The sequence below is a fragment of the Podarcis pityusensis genome (genome assembly GCF_964106645.2).
Source record: "Podarcis pityusensis genome assembly, chromosome: 6".
Lineage (NCBI taxonomy): Eukaryota > Metazoa > Chordata > Lepidosauria > Squamata > Lacertidae > Podarcis > Podarcis pityusensis.
Window position 1 is genome coordinate 78,145,472 of NC_138030.1, and position 25,959 is coordinate 78,171,430.

Below are 25,959 nucleotides of genomic sequence, written 5' to 3' on the forward strand. Positions count from 1 at the left end.
CAAAGCAAAACAAGACTTACCGGTAACATTAACATGGTACCTGGAGGTCCAGCTAAACCATCAGCTCCTGGGAGACCAGGACGTCCAGGTGGGCCCTAGGAGATGCAAACAAGATGTAGAGATTTAAATAATTGGTTGTAAAGATCTAGCTAGCCATAGGACATATATTCTCAACTGCAGCCTCTTGCACATTGAAAACAGCCGCTAAGCGGTGCATTTCCCCCTATAATTATTTAACATTGTCTAAATTGCAGGAGCCACAGAAATGCAGAAAGCAAGGATTAGGACGTTCATTGTTCCTCAGCAATGAAATTCTCCTTCCACAATGCCCTGTGATCATTATCATCAGACCCATGATCCACCTTTAAGAATTACGGAATACACAGTTCCTTGCACAAGTTATTTCAGTTCCCAGCCAGATGGGCAATGTATAGTTGTTATTGTTTATCAATTTCACATACACTTTCATACACAATAGGGACTAAAAAGAAACCAGGAACCAGCTTAGCCACCTGTCTCCCATCCAACTGCTTTCTTTCTCCATGATTACAAATTTTATAAATTACTAATATTTCCAGAACATCTAGTACTATCTCGGTGTAGGGTGGCTTTTTTTATCGGAAGGAAAAGAGCTGGGAATATCCCTTGCCTGAAACCCTGGAGAGCCTCCGTCAGTGCCACTTGGTGTAGAAAATACTGTTTCAATGTGGCACAGAAGTTCTGGGAATATTTTTTTTTTAAAAAAAACTTGACTAGATATCAGAAGTGTTAGAAGAAGGAATTATTTTAATATTTTAAAAATAGTAATGCAAGACGGGAAGATGTACACTAAGGATGTAGTACGTCCTTTCATGCAGATAGGCCTATCCTTATTGAAGCAGATCTGTCAAAAGCTATAAGGGGCTATTAGGTCAGCTGCAGACACTGTGGATATATCCATCTAGCATTTCAGGTATCTAGGCTGGCGCATATGTTTAGGAATAGGCTATGTCTATGCCTTTTAGATAGACATGTCAGAAATACTCTTCCATAACTTTGGCTAAATAGCTTCCCTGGTATACGTGAGAACGGGACTAATTATTCAGTTGCATGTGGTTTGGTTAAATTTGCTTCAGAACAGGAAGCTACGCCTTTTGTTTGGGCTGCCCTCCTTAGGAGACTTCTTGAGAGTCCCATGGACTGCAAGAAGATCAAACCTATATATTCTTAAGGAAATCAGCCCTGAGTGCTCACTGGAAGGACAGATCGTGAAGCTGAGGCTCCAGTACTTTGGCCACTTCATGAGAAGAGAAGACTCCCTGGAAAAGACCCTGATGTTGGGAAAGATTGAGGGCACAAGGAGAAGGGGACGACAGAGGACGGGATGGTTGGACAGTGTTCTTGAAGCTACCAGCATGAGTTTGACCAAACTGCAGGAGGCAGTGGAAGACAGGAGTGCCTGGCGTGCTCTGGTCTATGGGGTCACTAAGAGTCGGACACGACTAAATGACTAAACAACAACAGCCCTCCTTATCAATCTGATCATTTCAGCCAAATTCTATGAGCTGGAGCATGAGTTGGCGGCATGGGGTATGCAAGAACTACTTCAGCAATGCAACCTTGCAAACTGGTGATGTTGTGTCGATAAAGTAAGCATACTCATGATGGGGCAGAGGGAGCGTAGCCTATGCCACTGATACTGTAACGAGAGCAGCTACTGTTGTCAATATGAAATAGGAACAATAAGCAAAGCCATTCCATTCCATAGAGACAAAGAGACATGATTGGGACAGGACGAGGGGGAGACCCATCAAATCTCACTAAAAGATGCTTTAATGACTACTGGGTGCCAATGGACTGTCTATCCTGATACCTTTCATTCTCAGTCAGTGTGGTGTGGTTAAGAACGGTAGACTCGTAATCTGGTGAACCGGGTTCGCTTCCCCGCTCCTCCACATGCAGCTGCTGGGTGACCTTGGGCTAGTCACACTTCTCTGAGGTCTCTCAGCCCCACTCACCTCACAGAGTGTTTGTTGTGGGGGAGGAAGGGAAAGGAGAATGTTAGCCGCTTTGAGACTCCTTCGGGTAGTGATAAAGCAGGATATCAAATCCAAACTCTTCATCTTCTTCTCTTCTTCTCAGTCAGAAGAAAAGTTATCACACTTCACCAACCACAAGCTGCCCCCGCAGCAAGTCTTTCTGCAACTCTCCACTTGGGGAGATGTGAAAAGTTCCCCTTCCATCAGATGCAATGGGAAGCAATTCCATCAGATGCACTTCCTGTTCACCCGCTCATTACTATGTTTCCCACACTGCTCAAGGATATCCAGGGCACCTGTGGAAGAAGCCTTGAGGCCTTCAAGACATAAATTGACCCCTCTCTACTGTTTCCATCATCTCCACTGAATGCATCAGGTCATCTAGAGAGGGCAGGAGTGGCACAGAGGGCCTCATTTGTTAACTGAAGGTTGCAATGTGCTCTTAGGCCTCAGAGTCCTGGACGTACTGGGACAAAGGAGGCCTACTGCTATCCAGCAGCCTTTGTCCAATTCCACTTTTTCAGTTCAGATCTGATGAGTCTGAAGTCTGACCTGCGACGGGCCCAGCTAGAACTGTCAAAACCATCATCAGAGCAAGTCCCATCTCCCTCACATTTCAGAAAATTCTACTATACGCCTGATGCACCAAAGTTAACTGTTACAATGAGATTCAGGTTTCTTAAGGCATCAAACCCGATGCCCTTGCCTTAGCTGACATTACCAAGGTTTGGGAAGTTTATTTCATAAGCCGGATTATATGCTTCTAACCACCCAGTTTGGGACATAATGCCTTCCTCATGCTCACACCAACTTACCCTGTCACCTGGGTCACCAGGAGGTCCAGTGGGGCCTTGTGTTCCTGAGGGACCCATAAGACCCTGTGAATTAAAAAACAACAACATTGAGTGGTTGTGCTGAATCACTTTCTATAGTAGTGGTTCAGACTGTGGCCAGTTTTGGATCAAGGACCAGCAAAGTGCTTTCTATCTGAGCCAATTATGGGTTCCTCAAAAAGAAATGCACAATGATGTAAGCAGCCCACTTTCCAAAAGTCCCAATCTGTTCTCATTGAAAAACCACGTTTTTCCATGAGCTGCTATGCAAAATATCTGCATTCATTTTATTATGGCGGTATTGAACACAGTTAATACTACCCCAAAAAAATATTTTGTTTTCTTTGGGAATTTTTTTTTTAAAGAAAAATTTAAAAATCACATATGTACCGGAGGTCCTGGAGGTCCTGGTGGTCCTTCAATAAGCATCCCCTATGGAAAGAGAAAAGAAAAGATTATACAATTTTGATTGAATAAAGGGCAAAAAGCAAAGAGTACATCACTAATAATTAGCACAAAATCCACACAAATAAATCAATTTAACTTCCATATCTGACATCTGTTTATTATTTTGCAGTTATTAAAGGGCCGTTGCTCTAGTTTGCACATCACATTAAACCATAGTTTAAAAAGAAGTAGCATTTTAGTATATGCTGCTGAAATTAAGGATGTGTTGCTCCTCCCCTGCTCCTCTCCTCAATAATCTGGCTTGTTGTTAAGTGCAAACCCAGGCTCATTGTCTGCTTTCCCACAAAACAAACCACAAACTGTAAGGGGAAAAAAAGGCTTTTGCTCATTCACATTAAATCACAGCTTCTGCTCTAATGTGACATGTGAGCCAGGTCCACTTCACAGGCCACAACCTGCATTTCACAGCATTTCCCATGCAACACATCAGATGCGTGTTTTCAGTACAACTATGCATTAAAAAGCATTTTTCACAAATCCAGCTGGGACACAATACTTAAAATGAAGCACCACTTCATAAATCCACTTTATGGTAAATTTTGCCCTTTCTCAACAGGAAGGTTATAAAGTGCTTGTTTGATGCCTGGCTTGAATATTCTTGGTCCCCAATGCAATTGCCTATGAAAGCACACGGGACAACTGATGAGAGCTCGTAACAGTCAGGGGTTGCAGAGCAGCAGTGGTTTATAAACTGGGGCTTTCAGTGTGGGTGCACTGATGTTGTAGTACAGTTCTGCAATTCTCAGACAGATGGAATTGGTCAAATTATGGCACTGAAAGTCCCATGTCTCTTTACACAATCTTGCCTTGATTGTGATTCAGGATGCAACAAATATCTGCCCATGTTGATTTTCAGGGTGAAAAAACGTGTTTTGGAGATAAAGTTATTTTCTAAACTTGCAACATTGAGAATGTTTTCTTTAAAAAAAACAAAATCCTAAATTTGTTTGCTGCCATTGACCTTTAGTGCTCTGGCACCATTTTCCCCACCCCACCCGGATTTTTCCTGTTTGGGGTGATCGCATCCAGTCAAACAACATCATTAAGCACCCTTCAGACTGGCTATGTGCCAAAATCGCCAAGATCAAATAAAAATAGAATAAGAACAGTGCTTCCTGGGCTGATCACATGGTTCATCCTGGCCAGTCAGTACAATGGTTTCTGAAAAAGGCAAACATTTTCGTTGCCCTGAAAAATCTCTGCATGTCTTTCAATGCAGTTTGAAGTCTTCACGAAAATCAATTCCACTTTCCGTTCAGTCTCAAGTTACAAGCTCCCACGAGCAATCATATGAGAGACCAAGAATTCTTCTGAACTATGTATGATAGCATATTCAAACAAACAACTCACTGCATGGTCAATCTGTTGTTGGAGTATACTGCATGAAACTGGTAGGAAATGGGTTGCATGACTGAAAGCTTCAGCATGGAAACCAACATTCATATAGAAAACAACTCTGTTAGGGAAGGGAAGGCCACAGTCTTACTCCCTTGATCTCTTGGTTTCTATACATAAGGGTTTTCCCCCTTTATATAGGCATTCAGTCATGCACTTTACCCCCTGCAGTTTTAAGTGACACACTACAGGACAGTTTTGCCATGGGATGAGACCTCCTGTTATCCATCATGGGCCTTTTTTTCTGGTACGTCATCTGCCTTCAGAAGCTGTCACAACAGACAGGAATCCAACATGTTCAGCATTTTCATGCACAAAGTGTGACCATGCAGAAAGCTACCCCTGTTGCATTTCTGCCTGTGTACGATTGTTTGTAATGTGTCAATAGCACTCTACTATGCATGTGTATTTAAAAATAAGTTATGCTAAGTGCAAGGTAGGTTATTATCAGACAGAAATCCTATCTACAGTTGCCTCTGGGACTTATGAGTAGCATGCATGGGATCAGACCACAAGTCTGAGTGATTTGCAGTAGTGCCCCTCTATTTACTCAGAAATAAGGCTTGTTGAGCTTAATGGGACTCTCTGCCTGCTAAGTATGTACAGAATTGCAGCCTCAATCGCTTTGCAGATTTGGAGAAAATACGGCTGGCACGAAACTGTTGAAGGAGCTGCTTTGTGGACATCCTTTGGGCTTTGAAAATCTTTCTTGCAGAAACTGAACCGCAACTAGACACTTATTGCTTCAGTAGTATTTTGTGTTGCTTCAGAAGCTGCCTTACACTCACAATTGTGTTGGTTTAGAGTGGTTGTGTTTGCATTGCCTTCCTCACACTGCTAGGGAGCGACTTTGCATGTGTCGCAGTATAGGGCTTACAATAGCTAGGAGACCCAGACGTTCTGCGGGACACTTTCATGCAAATGTCTTCCCTTATTATTGACAGCATGTTTCATCTCTGGCTTCTGACTCGACTGCTGTTTCAGCTGCACCATCATCATCTGTCACCAGTACAAATCTATCCACACTTCTTCTGTAGGAGATGCTGCAGAAGGCTAGCTCCTGGCTAGCCATGGAGCCACCATTTAGAATTAAGAGGGGTGGTGGATTTGAAAGTGAACTCAGTTTGGAGGGGGGACGGAACAGAGCCAAAGCCAAGCCTTCCTCAGAATTCAAGCTGGGCTTGCACCTTCCTAGAAACATGCCTTGCCAAGGAGGAGGTCCCAGTGGCTGGGAAAGGTTGCAGCAGCAATGGAGCTCTAATATTTTTAAGGCTTGCCTGTTTGGGTGGAGTGTCTATTAATGTCAAGGTAGGAGCATGGGGCCTGTAGCCTATAATGCCTCCTGTAAAACCACCGAGCTGGGAAAATACTGAAAACTACAGCATTTTCCAGCATTCTCATGTGGATCCTGCAGCTGAAAGATGAAGCAGCAATGGAGCACTCATACCCAGACAGTTACTTCCAAGTAAGCTTGCACAGGATGTGGGTGGCACTGTGGTCTAAACCACTGAGCCTAGGGCTTGCCAATCGGAAGGTTGGCGGTTCGAATCCCCACAACGGCTGAGCTCGTGTTGCTTGGTCCCTGCTCCTGCCAACCTAGCAGTTTGAAAGCATGTCAAAGTGCAAGTAGATAAATAGGTACCGCTCCAGCGGGAAGGTAAACGGCATTTCCGTGCGCTGCTCTGGTTCGCCCCCCAAAAAAGTGGCTTAGTCATGCTGGCCACATGACTTGGAAGCTGTACGCCGGCTCCCTCGGCCAATAAAGCGAGATGAGCACCGCAACCCCAGAGTCAGCCACGACTGGTACTAATGGTCAGGGGTCCCTTTACCCTTTACCCTTCACCTTTTAAGCTTGCACAGGAAGTTAAGTCCTGCTGAGCTCTGCATGGTTTATTTCTGAAAAGAACACAGAAAGCTGCCTTCTACTGAGCCAGACCACTGACACATCTAGCTCAATACTCCTTACATCACCTTTCTTCAATCTGAGGTCCTCCGGGAATTTTGAGATCCAGTTTCCATCAATCCCAGCCAGCATGGGCAATGGCTAGGAATGATGAGATTTGCAGTGCAAAACATCTGAGGGGCACCAGGTTGGGGAAGGGTTATTGGCAATGATTTCACTCAAAAGACCAGGGGAACTTCAGCATGCAACACATGTGCTCTATGGCCTTTCCCCAGTGCATAAGATTGCATTCTGAGATAAAATTGCCAGATGTAAAAGGCCAGGATGTTTTTTAAAAGGTCTTTGTGCCCCATTCGCACCCAGCAAACTCACTACTTGATCAAGAGCTAAACATGCAGGTGCAAACCAACCCACGGAACGTCACAGTCACTCATTTCTAAAATACTCACAGGTTCAATCACAGCTGCTTCACCTTTCTGTCCTTTTTCCCCATAGGCTCCATGGCCATTCACCTGTGGAGGGAAGATACCGAGAGGCAAATATATTAGAATGTATGTCAGGCTAAAAGTGCCCTGCTACAGTGAAGGCAAGAGCATGCAGTGCTCTTTTGATATTGCCAGAATTTGCAGCTCTTTATCTGGAGATAGGCTTGCCCGGCCAGTCATGACAGTGGCCAGTGCCCATCCATCCAGCAACTAGGGCCCCATAACTTGGGCCCTGATTGGCCCATTTGAACATGGCTCATTGGCCAGGCAGTCACATCCCCATGGCCACAAAAGTTGGGGGGAGTTCCCTATCTGCTGTCGGGAAGGAGGCGGACAGCAATGGTCTGCAACTGATGCCCACTGGGAAAATGGTGAGCATCCGTTTTGTGGCAATGTAGAGATGAGCATAAGCATTTGGATCATGAGCCCAAAAATAAATATGGAGGAGGACCCTGAAATGCTCAATTCTCGCCACAGGTGCATTGGTTATTTCCTGCATCATACCTTCACAAACCAAGACTGAGATTAGTTTCCAACGTGGGTCAGAATGGATTTTAAATGTGTCAAATGATGTTTAGATTGCCCGCATATATCTCCAGATGAAAACTTGACACCAGAAAGTAGTGTGAGTGAAGTTACAGTTCCCATGGGCTATGGCTTTTGTCTGGCAGTTGTGGAAGAGGAGGAGGAGGAGAAGGAGGAGGAGGAGGAGGAGAGCAGGAACCTGCAAACCTGTTTCGAGTTAGTCATGTCTATTATTTTCAATGGGTCTTCTATGAGTAGAACTAACACTGGCTTTTGTCCTGTCTTTGACTAAACTGAAATATACACTTACAAGTTCAGGACGAGATCTTGTGGTGCAAATGAAGAGCTGTAGCCACCAATTTATTTATTTATTTAGATATCCAAGCAACTATATTCCCTTACAAATGGCAATCTGCCATTTTTTTCATTCCTGCAAGCATAATTGAGAAAGCTGCTTGTTTATCTCGAACAGATTAAACATGAGTAGAAGTTCTTTATTTTTTAAACCCCACCCCCTCCGCCTCACCCCAGGATTGTTCCATGAATTCAAAGAAAAAAATTGCTTTGGGCCTTGGCTGTCTTCCATATGACAGCCTTGACTGAGAACAGATCAGTTACAAGATGTAGATAATATTGCAAATAGGACTGTAGGTGCCAAGCTGTTTTTAGGTCAGAGGGTGGGATTTGAAAACAAAACTTATTGAGGGCTCCTTTAATGTAAGGATGCAATTCCCATCATCCATGGCCATTGACCATGCTGGGTGGGAATGACAGGAGATGGAGTCCATCCACACACTTTCCCCATCCTTGTTTTAGTGGGCCTCCTCAATGAGATATATGGAAACTGCCTCCTCCTCTACTTCCATCTGAAATCTTAGTGAACATTATTGCTTCTGGAACCTCATGACTCCTTTCTGGTTTAGTTGGCCCTCAGGTTAACTGGACATAGGAAGCGAAGACCAGTAACACAATTATTGTGTGGTGTGAAGGAAGCATTCTCAAGTTTAAGGGAAAGGAAGAAAACAAAGTTCATGACAGTTGGTGCCAGTCTGCATCTTGTCACTCTGTCCTGGCAACAAATTCCTAAATCTTGAGATGAGCTGTATGAGTGTAACCATAAGGTATTATAATTAATAATTTTTATATATATATACCCCTCCCTTCCCGGTTCAAAAAACTGGGCTCAGGGCAGCTAACAACAAATTTAAAACAATTGATGCAACGAAAAACAGCATAAAATACAGTATAAAACATGAATAACAATAAATTCAGAATTCAAAAATCAATTTAGGGGGAAAATCCATCCAATAAACATTAGATGATCACCAGGGCTAGCTGGCTAAATTAGTCCTATTTGGGTCAGCAAGGAGACCAGGGGAGAATTAGCTGTGGGATCCCAGAGCGGGTAATCTTCATAAAAAGGGGGAGGGGGAGGGAAGGAAGGAAGGGGAAGTTCAAATTGAAAGCCAGGCGAAATAGCTCTGTCTTACAGGCCCTGTGGAAGGAAGTTCAATCCTGCAGGGCCCTGGTCTCATGGGACGGAGCATTCCACCAGGTCGGAGCCATCACTGAGAAGGCCCTGGCCCTGGTAGAGGATAATCTGACTTCCTTAGGGCCCGGTATCTCTAAACTATGATTATTCATGGACCTTAAGGTCATCTGCAGGGCATACCAGGAGAGGCGGTCCTGTAAATACTTGTTTCATTTTTATGAAGCATCTACATATCCAACACCCCCCCCCCACTGTATAAACTGCCAATAAAGTCCCTACACCAGTGGTTCCCAACCTTTTTTTGGCCACGCCCCACCTAAGCATCTCTAAAATCCTGATCCCCCCCCCCCGTGACATATAATTCTTATTCAAAAAGTGAACTTCTATTCACGTGGAGGAAGCCTAATTAATATGTATTATTAAGGGGGCGGGGGATAGTATTTCCATAGGTACTGCACCGTGATGGCAACATATTTTTCTGTCCCCACAATGTCACCAAATCTCGTTTTGATTTTTTAACTAGTTCAAACTAAGCACTCCCATGGGTCTCCTTCTGTGACTCTGTGATTCCAAGCAGTTGTTGTGACCTCCACACCTAAAATGTGTCCTTAAAAAAATAAAAATAAAAGGCTACACCCACTTCAGCCATACTCACTCTCACATGTGGGTCCCATAGGGCTGCCCATGGGTCAGTGCAAATGTTGGCCTGAAAAGGTTTAACCACCACTGCCATAAATAGTCAGAAAATGCAGACAGCCACATTTTGCCACGAACCACTTGCCACAGTTAAAGAGCAGCTTGGATGTCCCCAACTTACGCTTGTTTCTGTGATATCGGTCTCTGCTGGAACACCAGGCCCAAACTCCTCGTTAGTAGGGTTGGTTGGCTTCTCTTCATATTCTTTATATTCATAAAAATCATATTCGCCTACTTCTCCATCTACCACAACTTCAGATTCACTGCGGTCTACTCCTCTGTTTCCATAATCTGTTTCCTCAGTTTTTTTAGTCTCAGAGTTATACTCCTCTCCTGTTACGTATTCTTCAGCAAATACTTCTTCAACAGGATTTTGCTATTCACATAAGCAGCAAAGGTTTTGGGAATAGGATGAATATGTGGATTACTGTTAGTAAAGCAATATAAGCATTCAGTAGATTTGAATATAATGGCTGGTGAAATAACACAAGAGCGCTGGAATCTTTTAATTTGCTCCCGAAAGACTGGTAAGCCAGAGTTTCAGGGGTATTAAAAGATCACCCAATGCACATACCTGTGTGCAATGAAATCAATGCTTTCATAAACATTCATTATTATTATTATTTTATTTGCAAAACCGTTAAATGAGACCCTGGTTCCACTGAACTATTTAGAAATATTCAGTTCAGTATGACCATCAATCCAGACTTTCACTCACTGATTTTGCAGTATATGCCAAAGCACAGACGCTAACGCTGTAATATGACATCTTTATGCTAGGTACATCAAAGTTTTCATACTTGGCTTCACACACTTTTTAACATCAACCTCACTGTTGAAAAATACATGAGGGTTTGCGTCCAGTGGTGTTACTCAGTTAACAGAAAGGCTTCCATCAGGGGAACAGAGAGAAAAGCAATTTTCAGAGACTTCTCTCCTTCCTATGACCTCACCCACCCACCACTCCCATTTCAATGTGCCCTGGAGGACCATGTGGGAGAGAGGGAGAGGGACATCACTGAAAATTGCTCCCTTCCCCACTTCAGGGGGAGGGAGTAAAGCCAGGAACTGATTCCCTCTCCTTCCCTTGGTCCTGTATACCTGAAGGAACATCTCCACCCCCATCGTTCTGCCTGGACATTGAGATCCAGCGCCGTGGGCCTTCTGGCGGTTCCCTCATTGCGAGAAGCCAAGTTACAGGGAACCAGGCAGAGGGCCGTCTCGGTAGTGGCACCTGCCATGTGGAACCCCCTCCCATCAGATGTCAAGGAAATAAGCAGCTATCCTATTTTTAAAAGACATCGGAAGGCAGCCCTGTTTAGGGAAGTTTTTTAATATTTAATGCTGTATTGTTTTTAACACTCAATTGGGAGCCACCCAGAGTGGCTGGGGAAACTCAGCCAGATGGGTGGTGTATAAATAATATATTATTATTATTATTATTATTATTATTATTATTATTATTAAAGTCTTGCAGTCAGCTGACCAACACCACTGGATACAATACAACCCCTGGAGTACAAATTAAAGGGGAAAGCACAATAAGCTGCAGATTAATCATATGTGGTTAAATAACTGTCTGGTTTTAATGTGCAAAGATTTCATTTGCTAACATATGATAAACACTACTATCTCATGGAAATTTTAAAACGAGAGAACAGAAAAAAGAAATATTTCTAATAAATGCTATTTTGTAGCATTGCATTGTTTGTACACTTAAAAGTGTATGTGTCTCACAGACAGAAAATGGTTTACAATGTTTCTACGTGTAACGTTCAATACATCTTGAAGGCTCAGGACTTCCTTTCTTTTCTCAGTTATGAGAACTGTGTGAAACCAAGCAGTTAGCTTTTATGCACCAGCATTATCTGAATAGCATTTTCTTCAAGATGCCCAGCCCACAAAAAAAAGACCCAACTATGGAGGCAACAGGTTTGGGTCATGGTTAAGGATATAGAAATGTTTTGGAAGGGAAACAATCCATTTGAAGAACTTCCTATGTGAAGCCTTTTGGGAAAAGAAAGGGAGGTGTATAAAACTACAGATGTGTTGCTGGGTAGAAGACATAAGGCGTAATAGGAAATGGGAACTTTCCAGTCTCCATATATTTCAAAGCAGCAGTGGGACCCATTGTGCTTTTATACAACTCTCATTTATCTAAATGGAGGCTCCACAAAAAAGGAGGGCATTGTTTATTTCACTGATGTAATTAACAGGAGATGTAATTAACAGGAGAAGCCACAAGTTAGTCACTCCAATGCCTACTGATACATACACAAAGTGTCAATGCATGGGTTTAATAATAGAAAATATCAATATTTTTTCAAAGTACATTTTGAAACTGCTTGGATTTTGCCTCTACCAAGATAACAGGATTTTGGACATATTAAAAGCATTGCATACTGACTGAAATCTATTTCTTCCTTTTTTTAGAAAAAAAATACTGTGCCTTGCTAGCTAAAAATATGTTTGTCTGTTATGAATGTGTGTATATATGTTTGTGCATGCAGAAACACATGCACACACACACACACACACACACACACACACAAACATTGGCTTTTTGTTTTATGAAAGCATTTTAATGCACTTTCCAAAGTAATAACCTTTGCATTTTGTCATTATGTACTTGAAACATGAAATTGTTTACAAGAGCAGCAAATAACTTGCAGCATAATGCAAAACCTTTGGAAAACCATGGTTTTATAGCAAGTCGATATTTACGAAGCAAAATATCCACATTCATAAATGTCAGTTGATTGCACACTCCAAATTTCAACAGAAAATGAAGGACAGTTTTGGACAATTTCCAATAAACCTTTCCATTCAGGATCAAAAGAAAAGGCATATTGGAAATCCTAAGGTACATCTTTGCAATGCAACTTGATTCTGCGGAGTAGACACAGACCTCCCAGTCTAGTAAAAGAGATCTACATATGAAAGCATGTTGGGAGCCAATGGGAACTGACCAGGTATGGATGGATCTGCATATTGATGCTCATCCACACTGTGTGGTTGATCCAGATGGCGATTCATGCATCCAATTCATCCCCATTCAGTATATGGCATGAATGAGGTGCATGTTTCCATTCACAGTGCTATGTGTGTGGGAAAATGCATCCTGGCCACCATCTTGGAAGAGTACACATTGTTGTACATGACTATATCTACGTTGGGGCTTTGGAATTTATGGAGGATAGAGTTAAAAGCATTATCAGTAGGGTAGGGAATCAAAGACCAAGTTCAAGGCCACCTGCTTATGACCTTTCTCTACCTCCACTCACCATCCAGTCACTAAATTCTTTTCCATTAAATAATTGGCCTTGTTTGAGCTATGCCACTCTCCCTTGCAGTGCGAACAGACACTAAACTAACCCTTCCTTTCATCCTCACACCAGGGAAATCACAAATATGGGCAAGATCTTGTGTCAGGTTTGTGCTGTGTGAATACTGCACAACATCAAAACATGTATATGATTAAATTCTGAGAGCTTCTTTTTTGCAATCTCTAGGTGTTATTTCTCAAGCAGAACTGGAAAGGCAAAATGCCAGATATTGGAGTAAAACTGTGCATTTCAGGAACGTGGCACAAGCCACTTTGGTCTTTAGAGGATCTCTCATAAGACTAAATGAGGGCAACCGATTATGACTTGGTAAAAGTTATTGACTAAGATCTTTTGAAGTATCCTTGCCTGTATACTTTTCCATTCCTCATTACCTCATTTGGTCCCGTCGTTCGGCTCGGAGTCTCAGTCTGGTAGCCCTCAGAGGTCCCATAGTCAGTTTCAGCCACATTATATTCATTATATTCATTGACAATGTTGGCCTGACAGGAAAGAGAACACAGGACATTAACCACAAAAGAGAAAGGCAAATGGGCAGGAGGAATCTCAGTTCAATTGGGTTGTGGTATTAGCCAAAGGTGAATTCATCTACTGGGGGTTAGAGGCAAGCTACTCATTTCTCAACATCACAGATCTTCCAGGCTTGGTCGAGGAAAGATCTTGATTATTTTTGGGCTACCTTTACCCCTAGTTTGCTTTTTGCTGAGGCTTGATAGCTTTTCTTCTTCTTGGATGAAAATGATTCATATTTTTTGAGTGTGAACTTTTGGGAGTTGCTCTTTGAGTTAGCAGCCACTGTCCTCTTCTTCTTTGGGGCTTTTTTCTTTTTCTGAAAAAGGGTGTTGAAAGACGGAATGGGAAAACATAAATGAATGAAAGGGGAACAGCAGTGAGGTAGGAAAGGAAGCAGAATAAGTCAAAAAGCTTAAAACAAACAAATAAATAGATAGGCAATTGCTGGTGGTCTTCTGCTCTTCCACTGTTGAATTAAAATGAGATTTCGGGACAAACAGGAAGGCAAGAGGGAGGTGAAAAGGAACAAAAGGCTTAGCTAACACAAGACACCACATGACAAGACCACAAGGGAGATGACAGGGACGTCACACAACACACACAGCACATGCCGTTACCTCAGTCTGTGTGACAATCTCGTCGTACAGTGGGGGTCCCTCTGTTACAGAGTCAAGGTCTTTATAATCTGGATCTCCATAGTCATAGTCATATTCAATTAAATCTTCAGTTCCATACTAAATTGTGAAAGGAAACATACCAGGCGTGGCTGTGTTAGTGGCCGCAAACTATATTAGCAGTCATGGAAAGCTCTTTTACTCACTTGGAAGAAAAAGTAGAGAGAAGTAAAGCACCAAACTTCTATTAGCAAGATCTCCTTATTTTCTTATTTTCTTTCAGATTTATATAAAATAAACATGAAGGTAATGAAAAAGCAAGGAATAGTTGCATAAAAATGTTATCTTTTACCATTGCTATTTATTCTAGAAAAAGAGGTGCCGGAACTCACCATGAACACCTCTTAGAATGGCAATGACGCACACCTGAGAGGTGCCGGATCTGAGTTCCAGCAAGTTCCAGATGGAAAAAAAGTCCTGATTTTACAGCAATGCAACCAAAGGATGGTGGTTTATGACCTGGTTTAGAATTGGCCGATATTTAGTTACATAGAACACCTGTGATAATGCATTGAAAAGTTTTTCTTATGTTTCTTTACTGGTGTTAGTTAGCTGGCAGGTCCTATTGACTACCTGTAAGAAACATATTGTCAAAAATGTCCTTCAGTTCCCACCACTAAGAAGGGTCAATAAAAATGATGCTAGGTATGCAATAGACAAAACATTACTCATCGGGGAGGGCCAACATTTAAATCGGAATAGCAGCCTCTAAGTTAGTGCTAGCATGCCAGCAAAGTTATCTGACATCCTAGCAGTGCAGGTGAAAGGGAGAGTGGACCAAGTGAGATGTTTCAATTCATGATGCATGTCCAGAAGACTTAAATTGGGTCTAATAAGGGAGATGGCAGAAAATCACTTCAGACTGCAGGTAGAGGAGTGCAGTGTGAATCCTCACACACATAATAACTCTATTCAGTGTCATGCTATTGAATCACAAGAAGAGGGAGCACAGATCGGGTTTGCTTAGGGTTGCCGTATTTCAAAAACCAAAAATCTGGAAACAAACTTTTTTGGCCCAAAGTTGTCAAGCTTTTGCCCAGAGTTGTTGATGCCCGGACATTGTTTCTGATGGCTGACTCCTGGGAATGTCCGGAAAATTCCAGACATATGGCAACCCTAGGTTTGCTGGCCGGGCACCACTCCCTACACTGCACCTTCCCATGTTTTGGAAGGGGAACATCTGAAGATGGGCGTCTCCTGTACCCATGAAGGATCCTTGACTCATTAAGAACTCTGTGTGACCAGGTTTCAGAATGAAGCAAGGAGCCTCCACCATAGCTTCTCAACTTCAGAAACTGTCCCTCCAACATGTGATGGGGACTCAATGGAAGGGGTGGTGGGGGGTCACCGAGCACAGATAGAGAGCCTTAGTTAACCCTGGAGGGCAAATGTTTAAAATGTACTATGTCGATATCTCTTGCTTTTTCATAAAATGCAATGACTATGTAAGAAAGCTTGCATTTCTAAAAAGAAAATATGGATTACTTTTCAATAATTCAGCAATTTTACTCTAATGCGCATATTGTTAATTCCCAGGCAAAAATAAAACAAAACACTTTCCCCAGACTTAATTATTAAGCTGCGTTTTAAATAAATGCTGCATAGGTAAACATTTATGTGAGGAAAACACTGGGAGGGCTCACAGATGTGTATGTGTGTGTGAAACTGATTTAAATTTATTCAAATACAGAATGCTTTTTAAAACCATGTTGACGTCCAACAGTGAATACCCTGTCACTATTATCAAAATGGAATGCCACACTCTGAAACGGCACCACCCAATTATCCACAAAACATGTCCACAAAATTAGAAATGAACATAAGCCCTGGTCACTTTTTCATTGATGTAGACCTGACGTGTGGATTGGGGATTGAGCTCACTTGCTTCACCCTTTAATCTCCATGAGTTCATCTGGTTTGGGATCATCTTCTAGGGATAGCACATAAAGTTCATCAAAAGTTGACAGGTCTTGGCCTCACGGTTGCATTCTGTCAACTGAGAATGTGCTTTAGGCAGAAATCAGCTTGGATGGAGATACGTGCATGCAGAGAAATCTCTTGATATTTTGCATGGCTGGGATACTGTACTGTTGGGAATCTTAGGTGAGATACCCACACAATATTCTGGAGGCAGAATAAGTGAAGACTTCTCCATTCCAGTCTGCCACTCTTGCCCCCCCCCCCATTTAAACTGCCATGATTGGCTGGTTTTAAATAAAAGTTTTGGTGGGCAATCCCACAAGCCTCCACGGCCGGTTGAAAAGGATTCCAATGACCAGCCACAAGGGGAAATGGTCTATACTGTGCCCCGAAGGGGAAAGCTGGTCTGGGCTGCAGCCAAAGTCCACCTGCAACTCAGGTGAGCGACCATTCGGCACAGAGGCAGCATTCCTGTGTACAGCAGCTTATTGTTTCCCTCAGGGCCCTTCAAACTCCACAAGCCTATGATTCTATGAAATCATTTGCCTGTGGAATTTCTGCCTGCTGCTATACTGTTAAAGGCTCAGAAGCCTTGCTGAGAAATTTTGGCATGCCCTGTCTTGCTAGTATATAATCAATGTTGAGCAGTTGTAGCTATAAGATGATTATAGTTATAATGAGGGTGGTAGTTGTGGCATTTGCTCTGGGGCCCGTATTTTTCGCTCTGTAGGACGCACTTTTCCCCCCTCCAAAAATGAAGGGGAAATGTGTGTGCGTCCTATGGAGCGAATACAGGTTTTCGCTGAAGCCTGGAGAGCGAGAGGGGTCGGTGCGCACCGACCCCTCTCGCTCTCCAGGCTTCAGGAAGCTATCTGCAAGCCGGGTTCCAAAGGCTTGAAGATTGCAGCCTGCAGCCCGAAGCCCAGGGAGCGCAGTGCCAACTCACACTGCACTCCCCAGGCTTCAGGCAGCTATCCGCAAACCTTTGGAGCGCTCCCCCAGCCCGCAAGCTCCGGGAGCGGCGGCAAGGCTGTGCAACCTTGCCTCCGCTCCCGGAGCTGTTCTGGGGGCTGGGGTCTTGGGAAGCTCGGGCTTCTCCTGCCCCAGCCCAGCGGCTAAAAACGAAGCAGCGCGCAGCCTCTCCCAGCTGGAGAGGTTGTGCGTGGCTAAAGAGGAAGCCAAGACAGCCAGAGGGATGGATTATTTTTTTCCCTTTATTCCCCCCCCCCCTAAAAACTAGGTGCGCCCTATGGTCCGGTGCACACTATGGAGCAGTAAATACTATCACAAGCCTACCTATAGAGTCTGAAGTCTAGCCCAAAAAGACTTGTCACCTTTTTATGGTCCCAAGGAACAGGCAGCTAAAGCTACATGGGCCCACAGATATTATGAAACTGGCCAAAACCTGCCAACCACCAACCAAATCAAGATGTAATGAAATCAGAATCTATCAACCCCAAAGAAAATCAAAAGAGGAAAATGCATCTTTCCCCGCCATGCTCTTCAATGGTACTTAACAAATTATAATGCATAGGTCCAAGAGTTTCAATGTCAAATTAAAATATGCAAAGGAGACGTCTTTACACACGGCACATTTCCCTGAAGGTGATTCTTGAAAAGCACAACTCCATAAGAAATAGTTCCTCTTGTGTCGCAGCCTCTCTGAAAGCTCTATTGATAGAGAACAAATAGGTTGTGTCTGCAAAGGAATGTAACACCTCAATGTCTGTCTCCTCTGACTAGTCAGCCAAAGAGGTTCAATTGCACGCATTCATGTGCTTCTCTGCGCAAACAAACAAAAATGAATGAAAATTTGTCACTGACAAAAACTACATTGAGTACACTACAATCGTTTTATGATGGAGAAAAGCATTTAAGTGTGACAAACAGATATAGTACTTTTTTATGGCCGGGGTCAGATATTCTAAATTATGCAATCAAATTGTAAAGGCTTTCTACTGAAAGGCTTAGATTGCAATCTGTCCAGATTTTGACTAGTCTTGCTGGTGCCCTTCTTAAAAATGTCCCAGCTTAAAACAAAATAGAGGGCAGAGGTTTGGCCTTAGCACCAGGCATCCCAAAGCATCACCCCTGATGGCTGGGGATGGCAGTAGCTGGACATTTGAACAAGGTTTGTGTTTCAGAGTAATTCCTCTGAATTTCACAGCTGCTGTAATGCAGCAGCTAAGAATGTGGATGTTGTGCATGGAAACACCTGGTTAAAATCACCTCCCTCAGCTATCTCTCAGGGTGGGTAACTGGGAGAAATAAATGTGATAATGGGTCTCTCTTTCTCTCTCTCTCTTTTCTATACAATTGTGTTTTGTAAGGATCATATTTTTAAACATATTTTCTTTTTCTTTATTCGTTTTCTCTTTTGATACATTGCTTTTTAATTATCTTTTTATAAATGTACCTAAATTCTAAATTATTTGTATAGAAATACAAAGATGGCTTGTAGGACACATGGCCTGAGCTCGGAACAACTAGACCAGACCTCCTTATTTGCAGGAGTTCACATGGTGGAATGGAAGAACAAAGGCTTAATAACCCTTCTTCCTAAAGTGAGCGGGAATGGCTTACTGTAGCTAAGCCTGGCAGGACAGCCCACTCTATGGTCTTAACCCCTTCCATGCATTAATTAGACTTAAGCTTGTTGGTTATATGAGGCTGGATAGCCCACAATTACGTTAGAAGTTGCCTTGTATCAGGTTGAGCTGTTTGTCCAAGGCCAGTATTGTTCTCTATCTTGACTAGTTGTATTTCTCCAAGGTTCCAGACAGAGATCTATCCCATCTCTTGATTTTTTTCATGTATGTATTTTTACGGGAGATGGCAGGCATTGAACTCACAATCTTCTGCATGCTTGCAAAGCAGGCACTGTACCATTGAGCTAAGTGACAAGCATTATTATTTATTTCTAGCACTCAGCCGATCAGTTACCCAGCATTTAAAATAGGACGGCGTACCGTTTAATAATATTTCTATTTAGTTAAAAATAATGATAGGATCAGTCTGACAGCAAAATTAGTGCCTGCTCTGGACTGTGCCAATCCTGTGGCTAATTCAATTGCTAAGGGCAGGTTAGAAAAAGTTCTTCAGAGACCACAAAACAAACAGAAACATTGACTGAATCAAAAAAACTGTGCCAAGTATGCTAGAATTTTTTTTAAAAAAAGGCACACAGACAGTGAGTAAATTGATATTTATGCTAAGCATTGCCAAAGGCACAGTTTGAAAAGCCCGTCATTCATGAATGAGAAACTGCAAAGGCACATATAAAAAGCAAGTATATTTAGCGGGTTGAATTGCATCATACACGATCAACTGGAAAATATTTTAGTTCTTCTAGGATGTTGCCTTTGACATTTCAACAAAATGTAAGGTCACTAAAACAAGGCTGCATTTTGGTTGCACATTCTATTCACGGAGCAGAAATATAAAGTCCTCATGATAAAATGTGGCTGTAATTTTCCTTCCGTTTCACATTATTCTGAATTTGTGTAGCGGTCCTTGGTAAACACTTTTAGGAAAGAATTCAGTGGGCTGCTGAAATCTAATATCTCAAGATATTGGGGCAAAGCCATCACGGTTTAATGGATGTTTAATGTGGTCCAATGTCTAGCGCGTTGGATTTTGGTCAAAAGAAAGTGTTTGTGAACTCCTTGGGCGTTATTAGGAATGCCATGATTCATCAAGATTCACATTCTCATCTGTACAAAAGTAATAACTGCCGTTCACATAAGATATTTTCAGGATCACTAATATTGGTGACAAATCTAACTTAACAACAAAACTTATGCTCAACCCTTAACAGGAGTGTTTCTGCTCAGGATTCTTGCCAACGAGGCAACAGCAGATGATGGAGTGAGTCAGCTGTGATTTCCAAGCCTCTGTATATCTGGCTGGGAGAGCAGCAGTAGCAAGGTCAGTGCAGTGCAAACACACCAGTGGGAGAACTGGATCAGCTCTGCCAGTGCATTTGCACTGCACCAACAACATGCCCACCACTTCCCAGCCTGCAGCAGAAATGGAAGCAACCAGAGATCAAGTGAGTGGCACCTCCCTGCCACCCACTTTTGTCTCCAAGGTACAGTGGTACCTCAGGTTACATACGCTTCAGGTTACATATGCTTCAGGTTACAGACTCCGCTAACCCAGAAATAATACCTCGGGTTAAGAACTTTGCTTCAGGATGAGAACAGAAATCGTGCGGCAGCAGCGGGAGGCCCCATTAGCTAAAGTGGTGCTTCAGGTTAAGAACAGTTTCAGGTTAGGAACAGACCTCTGGAACGAATTAAGTACGTAACCAGAGGTACCACTGTACTATAAGCTGTGGAGGCCGAAAGGAAAATGTCTCCATTTCCAGTTTTCTTTTTCAATTGACACTCAACCATCTGTGACTACAGAGCATGTTCAATACTTACTTGGGATTTGTTGTTTTTTGTTATTTTCCGGGCGGGGCATTGCTCCCTTAGGTTTTTTTGTTTAACAAAATGTACTTCTGCAAAACTCAGGATTTCTCACAGCATACCTCTCTCTTGTTTCACAGGGGCCCCATTTTGTCCCCAGTCCTTTCGGCATTCACCACTTGAGTTCACTATCTGAGAGAATGGTGTTCCAATTCACCTGTGATAGGTAAGATAGACATCCTGCACTTTGTCGATTCCATAACATTGCTTCCTTTGTGGACGATAGTCCCACTGAAAGATATTTGGACACAAGGAAGCCACTACTAGTTCCCACTCAATTCTCACAGAGGAAGCAAAATTTATGGCCAGTATGGCAATAATCAAATGACCTTCTGAATTACATGATCCATGTGTAGGCTGCAAATTTGGGGGGGCATTTCTCCCATTTGAACAGAGAGTGGTAGCAGAGTTAGTTTATTTGTTCATTAAAAAAAAAAAACTTTTAACTTCAACTTTATGCCATCACCACCAGAGGTGGCAGCAGTGACAACAACAGGACCCCATTCCCTGTGGCCCAGTCACCATCTTCTTAATTCTAAAGTCCTCTCCTCACCCCCCAAAAATCCAAATTCTGTTCCTGCCCAGAGAAAATCACTTAAACAATTAACACAGATAATATTTTTGCATGATCTTAGCCAAAAGGCTGAGAAGCCATCACTTGAGCTATATTTTCAGACAACCATCATCCCAACCCTAGAAGACAGGTCTCTTTCACCTTTAATTGCTGTGTAGAAGAAGAAGAAAGAAAGCTTATATGACAGAGTTACAGCAACACCTGTAGAAATTCTCTCTTCTACACAACTATTAAAAGTGCACATCAGGGACAAAGGGAAGGTCTACAGTGAAGCGTCAGCAGTGAAGATCTCTTGAGCAAAAATGCAAAGGGTGTCAAGGATGAGTCAAGAGAGTTGGGGGCGGGGAATCCAAGCCATTCATCTGCAAATGTTAAGAATGAGTAAGTAAGATAGTTACAGGTTATTCAAGAGGCAGTTATACTTGAAGACAAGTCAGGTGATCTGTTGCTCAGGCAAAGGGCTACAGCCTTAGGAGGATTTGTATGCAGCAGGAGCCAACTGCGCTCCTTTGGCATTACACTATGTTAAGAAAAATGGCTAATCCTACAGCCAAGATGGTGACACAAATCCCACAGCAATCTGTCAGAAGCAAGGGCCTTGGATCAAACCTTCACATGCCTGACACTGGGCTCCCCTCAACACCCTCTGCTTGCACTTTGAGCTGCCTGCTGCATTGTGATTCTGTATAGCAGAATTCAGCAGGCAACAACTGCTTCCTAGCCCAGGGAACCGGAGCCACATTTGTTTCTGATTTGATGTCAAAGTTCTTTTTTTATGTCCATGTATTTTATATTTTATGGGGTGTGTGTTTTATTTAAAAAATAGTTCTCTGCACCACCCGGATAAGGTTTTGTTAATGGGTGGTCTAAAAATGTTGTCAATAGCTAATAAGCCCTGGGATCTTCCCTGCTTTCCTTTTCCTTTTTTTTGTTAATGCAAGATGGATTGAACTTATACTGGGGGTGGGGGGGTGGGGGGGTGGGGAGTACAGGTGAGAGAGAAGCCCCAAAAGAAAGCTTATAGCTCATCAACAAGTTAATTCTCCTTCACATTTCTGAAGTAATGCAGGTTATTTCACACCTTGCAAAAGCAATTGCCATAGCAAATAAATAAATAAATAGATTAATAATAATAATAATAATAATAATAATAATCTCAACTAGGGATGCTTGAAGAATTTGTCCTGATCGCCTTCTCTTTGCCCCTCTTTGCCTCACAGAGCTACAATTCCCAGAATTCCATGGAAAGAAGGACTGACTGTTAATCACTCTGTAAAATTGTAGCTCTATGAAGGGAATGGGACTCTCCTAAGAACTCTCAGCACTCTTTAACAAATTAAACTTCCCAAGATTTTTTGGGGAAGCCATGACTGTTTGAAGTGGTATGATTCTGCCTTAACTTTATAGTGCAGACAGGGTTTCAGAACAACCTCATGGAAATATGGATATGGCTAACTTAGGTCCACTTATTACTGTGAGTAGAAATTGTTTGAAAGCAATCTATTGGCTTTATGTTATACCTTATGTCATAATGCTTTTGTAATTTTTTAATTTCTTTGTATACTGTTCTGAAACTGATTCCTGGATGACAGGCAGTTTGCTTCTGAGAGAGAGAAAGTGTGTGTGTGTGTGTGTGTGTGTGTGTGTGTGTGCAGAAGACAGTTTTTGTTTGCATTTCTGAACTCTGAGACCTCTACTGAGACTTTTCTGGGGATTATTTTGAAATCTGCCCAGGCGGGCAGCTTCACTCTTCCCATTCCTTCTCATCCTGCACATCTTTAAATAAACAGGCTGTTTTTGTTTTTCTTCTTTGATAACGAGACTATGCACTCTGTGGTTTCTCAGCTCCAAATGAAAGAGAACTGATGCAGCCAAACTGTCCCACTGTTTAAGGAAGGGCAGAGGAACAGCAGGAGCACATTCCAAGGACCAAGTAGCTCCATGGTTGATCACTGCTTGCAGCTACCTTCTGAAATGTCACACACATATTCCGAGGCTCAGCAGATGAGATGGTAAACATATTTAGCTGTAAGTGGGAGGACTCACATGCTGGAATTCATAAGATAGATAGACGAATGAATGCTGGCTACAGTGGAAGATCTTGGGGTTTCAAATTTCAATGGCACCCTGTGTGACCACCAAATTTGGTGCCCCTTGCCTCGTGTCTTCCATTCTACATAGCAGTTGCGGGGCCTCCAAACCAGTTGTGCTCCCCTGAATCTGCCTCTGCTGCCCACAGAAAACTAGATGTCAAAGGAACCTGTTCTAGCCTAGCCTTACTCCAACTCGTCCAACCCCTAGTTGTCTATGTGCAGGGATTTTGTTGCTACGTTGAGCTTGTTTGCAGAGGGGAGCATTCAGCCATAGAAATTCAGGTGGTCTCTGGAATGAAGTTTGCCACCTCATCTGCTACTTGCCACAACTGGGCCCAAAACTGTTTCCCAGGTTGATAGAAATTTGAAATAGATAGGACCATATTCATTATTCATGATAAAATTAGTATTCATTTGATTGATTTGATTTCTTTCCCACTCCAGCCTGTGGGCTCAGAGCTGTTTACAGCAACGTTGTTCCTTTTTTTCATATTTAGTGCAGGTGTGAGTTAACAATACATTTAGAATGTTTATATTTTTATATAAATTCAGTATTTATTATGCTATATTAATTAACAAATATTCTAAATTAACTCACACCTACACTAAAGATTAATTTACACTGTGACTTTCATTATAAAGTTCCCTTGGAAGACATTTTTACTTGCACTTAGCGGGAAGGTAGAAAATAAAAAATGTGCTTTCCTTGCGCTGGCTCGCTATGTTCCGTTAAAACAAATTGCATTTCTAAGCAGGTACTGCAGGCAAGGTTGAACTGGAAACAGGGATGGCCAGTGCGATGATGTAGCCAACAGCTCCCATCATCTCTTACCGTTGACCACATAGGGTGCAGCTGTTGGGAGATGGGGTCCACAACTTCTGGAGAACACTATGGTGCTACACAACTTCTGGAGAGCACTATGGTGCTATATTTGAAAAAAAAAGACACAGGACGCTTCCTTGTACTGAATCAGACCCTTGGTCCACCTAGCTCAGCATTGTCTACACTGATGGCAGTGGCTCTCCAGCACTTCAGACAGTGTCCATGACTAGTGCATTCAGAAACATTGGGAGCCATGAAAACTTGCATTTCCCTTGGTCCCAACATCCCTGGACACATTCATGGGTAGCTCAGTTGATTAGAGCATGGTGCTGTTAGCACCAAAGTTGCAGGCTCAATCGCCATAAGGGACAGCTGCATATTCCTGCATTGCAGGGGGTTGGACTAGAATCACTAAATGGTCCTCGTGGTCCCTTTCCAACCCTATGTCTATGATTCTAGATGAGCTTTAGCCTTTTTCTTTTGCCAGGAATGGATCCTTCCCTGCTTTCTCAGTGGCAGTGTAGTGTGCCAAAATAACCCCCATCCATAGCAAGTCTTTGGTATCAAGGTCTGACACACAGAAATGTTGTCGCTAAGCACCAAGGCTTGAAGACACATCAAGCTCAGTCTGGATACAAGTGGCAGACTGCCCCAAACTGGGTTTGAAATCCTGGACAGAAATTGCAGGGAAGTTGTACAATGCTTCCCGCGTAACCCCCAATAATACAGTTGAAGGGGAGGGAACTGTCCCAGTTCCAGCTGCAGAAACAATTTGCATAAACCCTCCATGCGATTTCCTTTTCTAACATGACATCAGAACGGTGGAAACGTATTTCCTCTCCTGTCACTTTTTTGGGGGAACATCTGAAGTTACAATAAGGCTACGTATGTGTTCCTAGTAGTGCTCCAGTCCTGATGAGTATTGCACATGGATGGGCGTTTTGATATAAACTTCAGGACGAAGAAAACCTGGCATTCTTTGATGAAACACGATATTTCCATTGTGACCTCATGCTTTCTTTACCAGAGAGAAAAGCACATTTATATGACACAACCTGATCAACATGCAGTCCCAATGGAAAGGACTGGTTTCTTCATTAAATCCTCATTTTGGGAGCACCACTTCACAACTTCAAAAGAAACTGTGCTGTAGGGAATATGCCAAGTGGAAAAAGTATCCTCTCTCGCTTTGAAAGTGCATTATTTTCTGGGTATTGCAAGAGGGAAAATATTCTGAACTCCCGATTCGACTTTGCTTTTGCAAAGCTTTCTTATAAGAAACATGCTTAAGACAGAAGACAATCTAACATAATATATTTTTTTTAAAGGTTGTGGATTTACTAAACAATTCAAAATGGTTTTATATACTAGTCTATGTGTGATAGGATTGCCATATATAAAAAGAGGACAGCTTGCGCCACTGCTAGTCTGAGCCAGGGAAAGAGGTGTGGCACAGACAACAAACCCAGACATTTCCTTTAAAATGTAAAAATCTGCCCAGATGAGTATGTTGGCCCCCCAAAACAGGACATGTCAGGGTTTTCCCTGACGTATGGCAACTCTAAGATGTGACAGCATGTGAGGGAGGGGAGAGTTGTCTTGCAGCATGCAATTAGTGTAATTTCTTTGGGGGGGGGGTTATGTCTGAACAGCCACACAGAGTGCTTGCTCCTTACATTATGGTTATGGTGGAGAGAAAGCACAAGACAACAAACACAAGCTTAATTTGAG

The 25,959-nt window shown here is 42.6% G+C and overlaps 1 protein-coding gene across 1 annotated transcript in view; it reads right to left on the bottom strand.

Annotated features, from left to right (window-relative positions):
• The window catches only part of COL11A1 (collagen type XI alpha 1 chain), a 263,380-nt gene that overhangs the window by 145,758 nt on the left and 91,663 nt on the right, over window positions 1-25,959 (bottom strand). The window contains exons 5-9 of the mRNA XM_081008888.1: window positions 14,290-14,406; window positions 7,067-7,129; window positions 3,242-3,283; window positions 2,834-2,896; window positions 21-95 (exon numbers count right to left, since the gene is read on the bottom strand). Of these exons, the coding sequence (XP_080865014.1) occupies window positions 21-95; window positions 2,834-2,896; window positions 3,242-3,283; window positions 7,067-7,129; window positions 14,290-14,406 (360 nt within the window). The remainder of the gene's footprint in view (window positions 1-20; window positions 96-2,833; window positions 2,897-3,241; window positions 3,284-7,066; window positions 7,130-14,289; window positions 14,407-25,959) is intronic.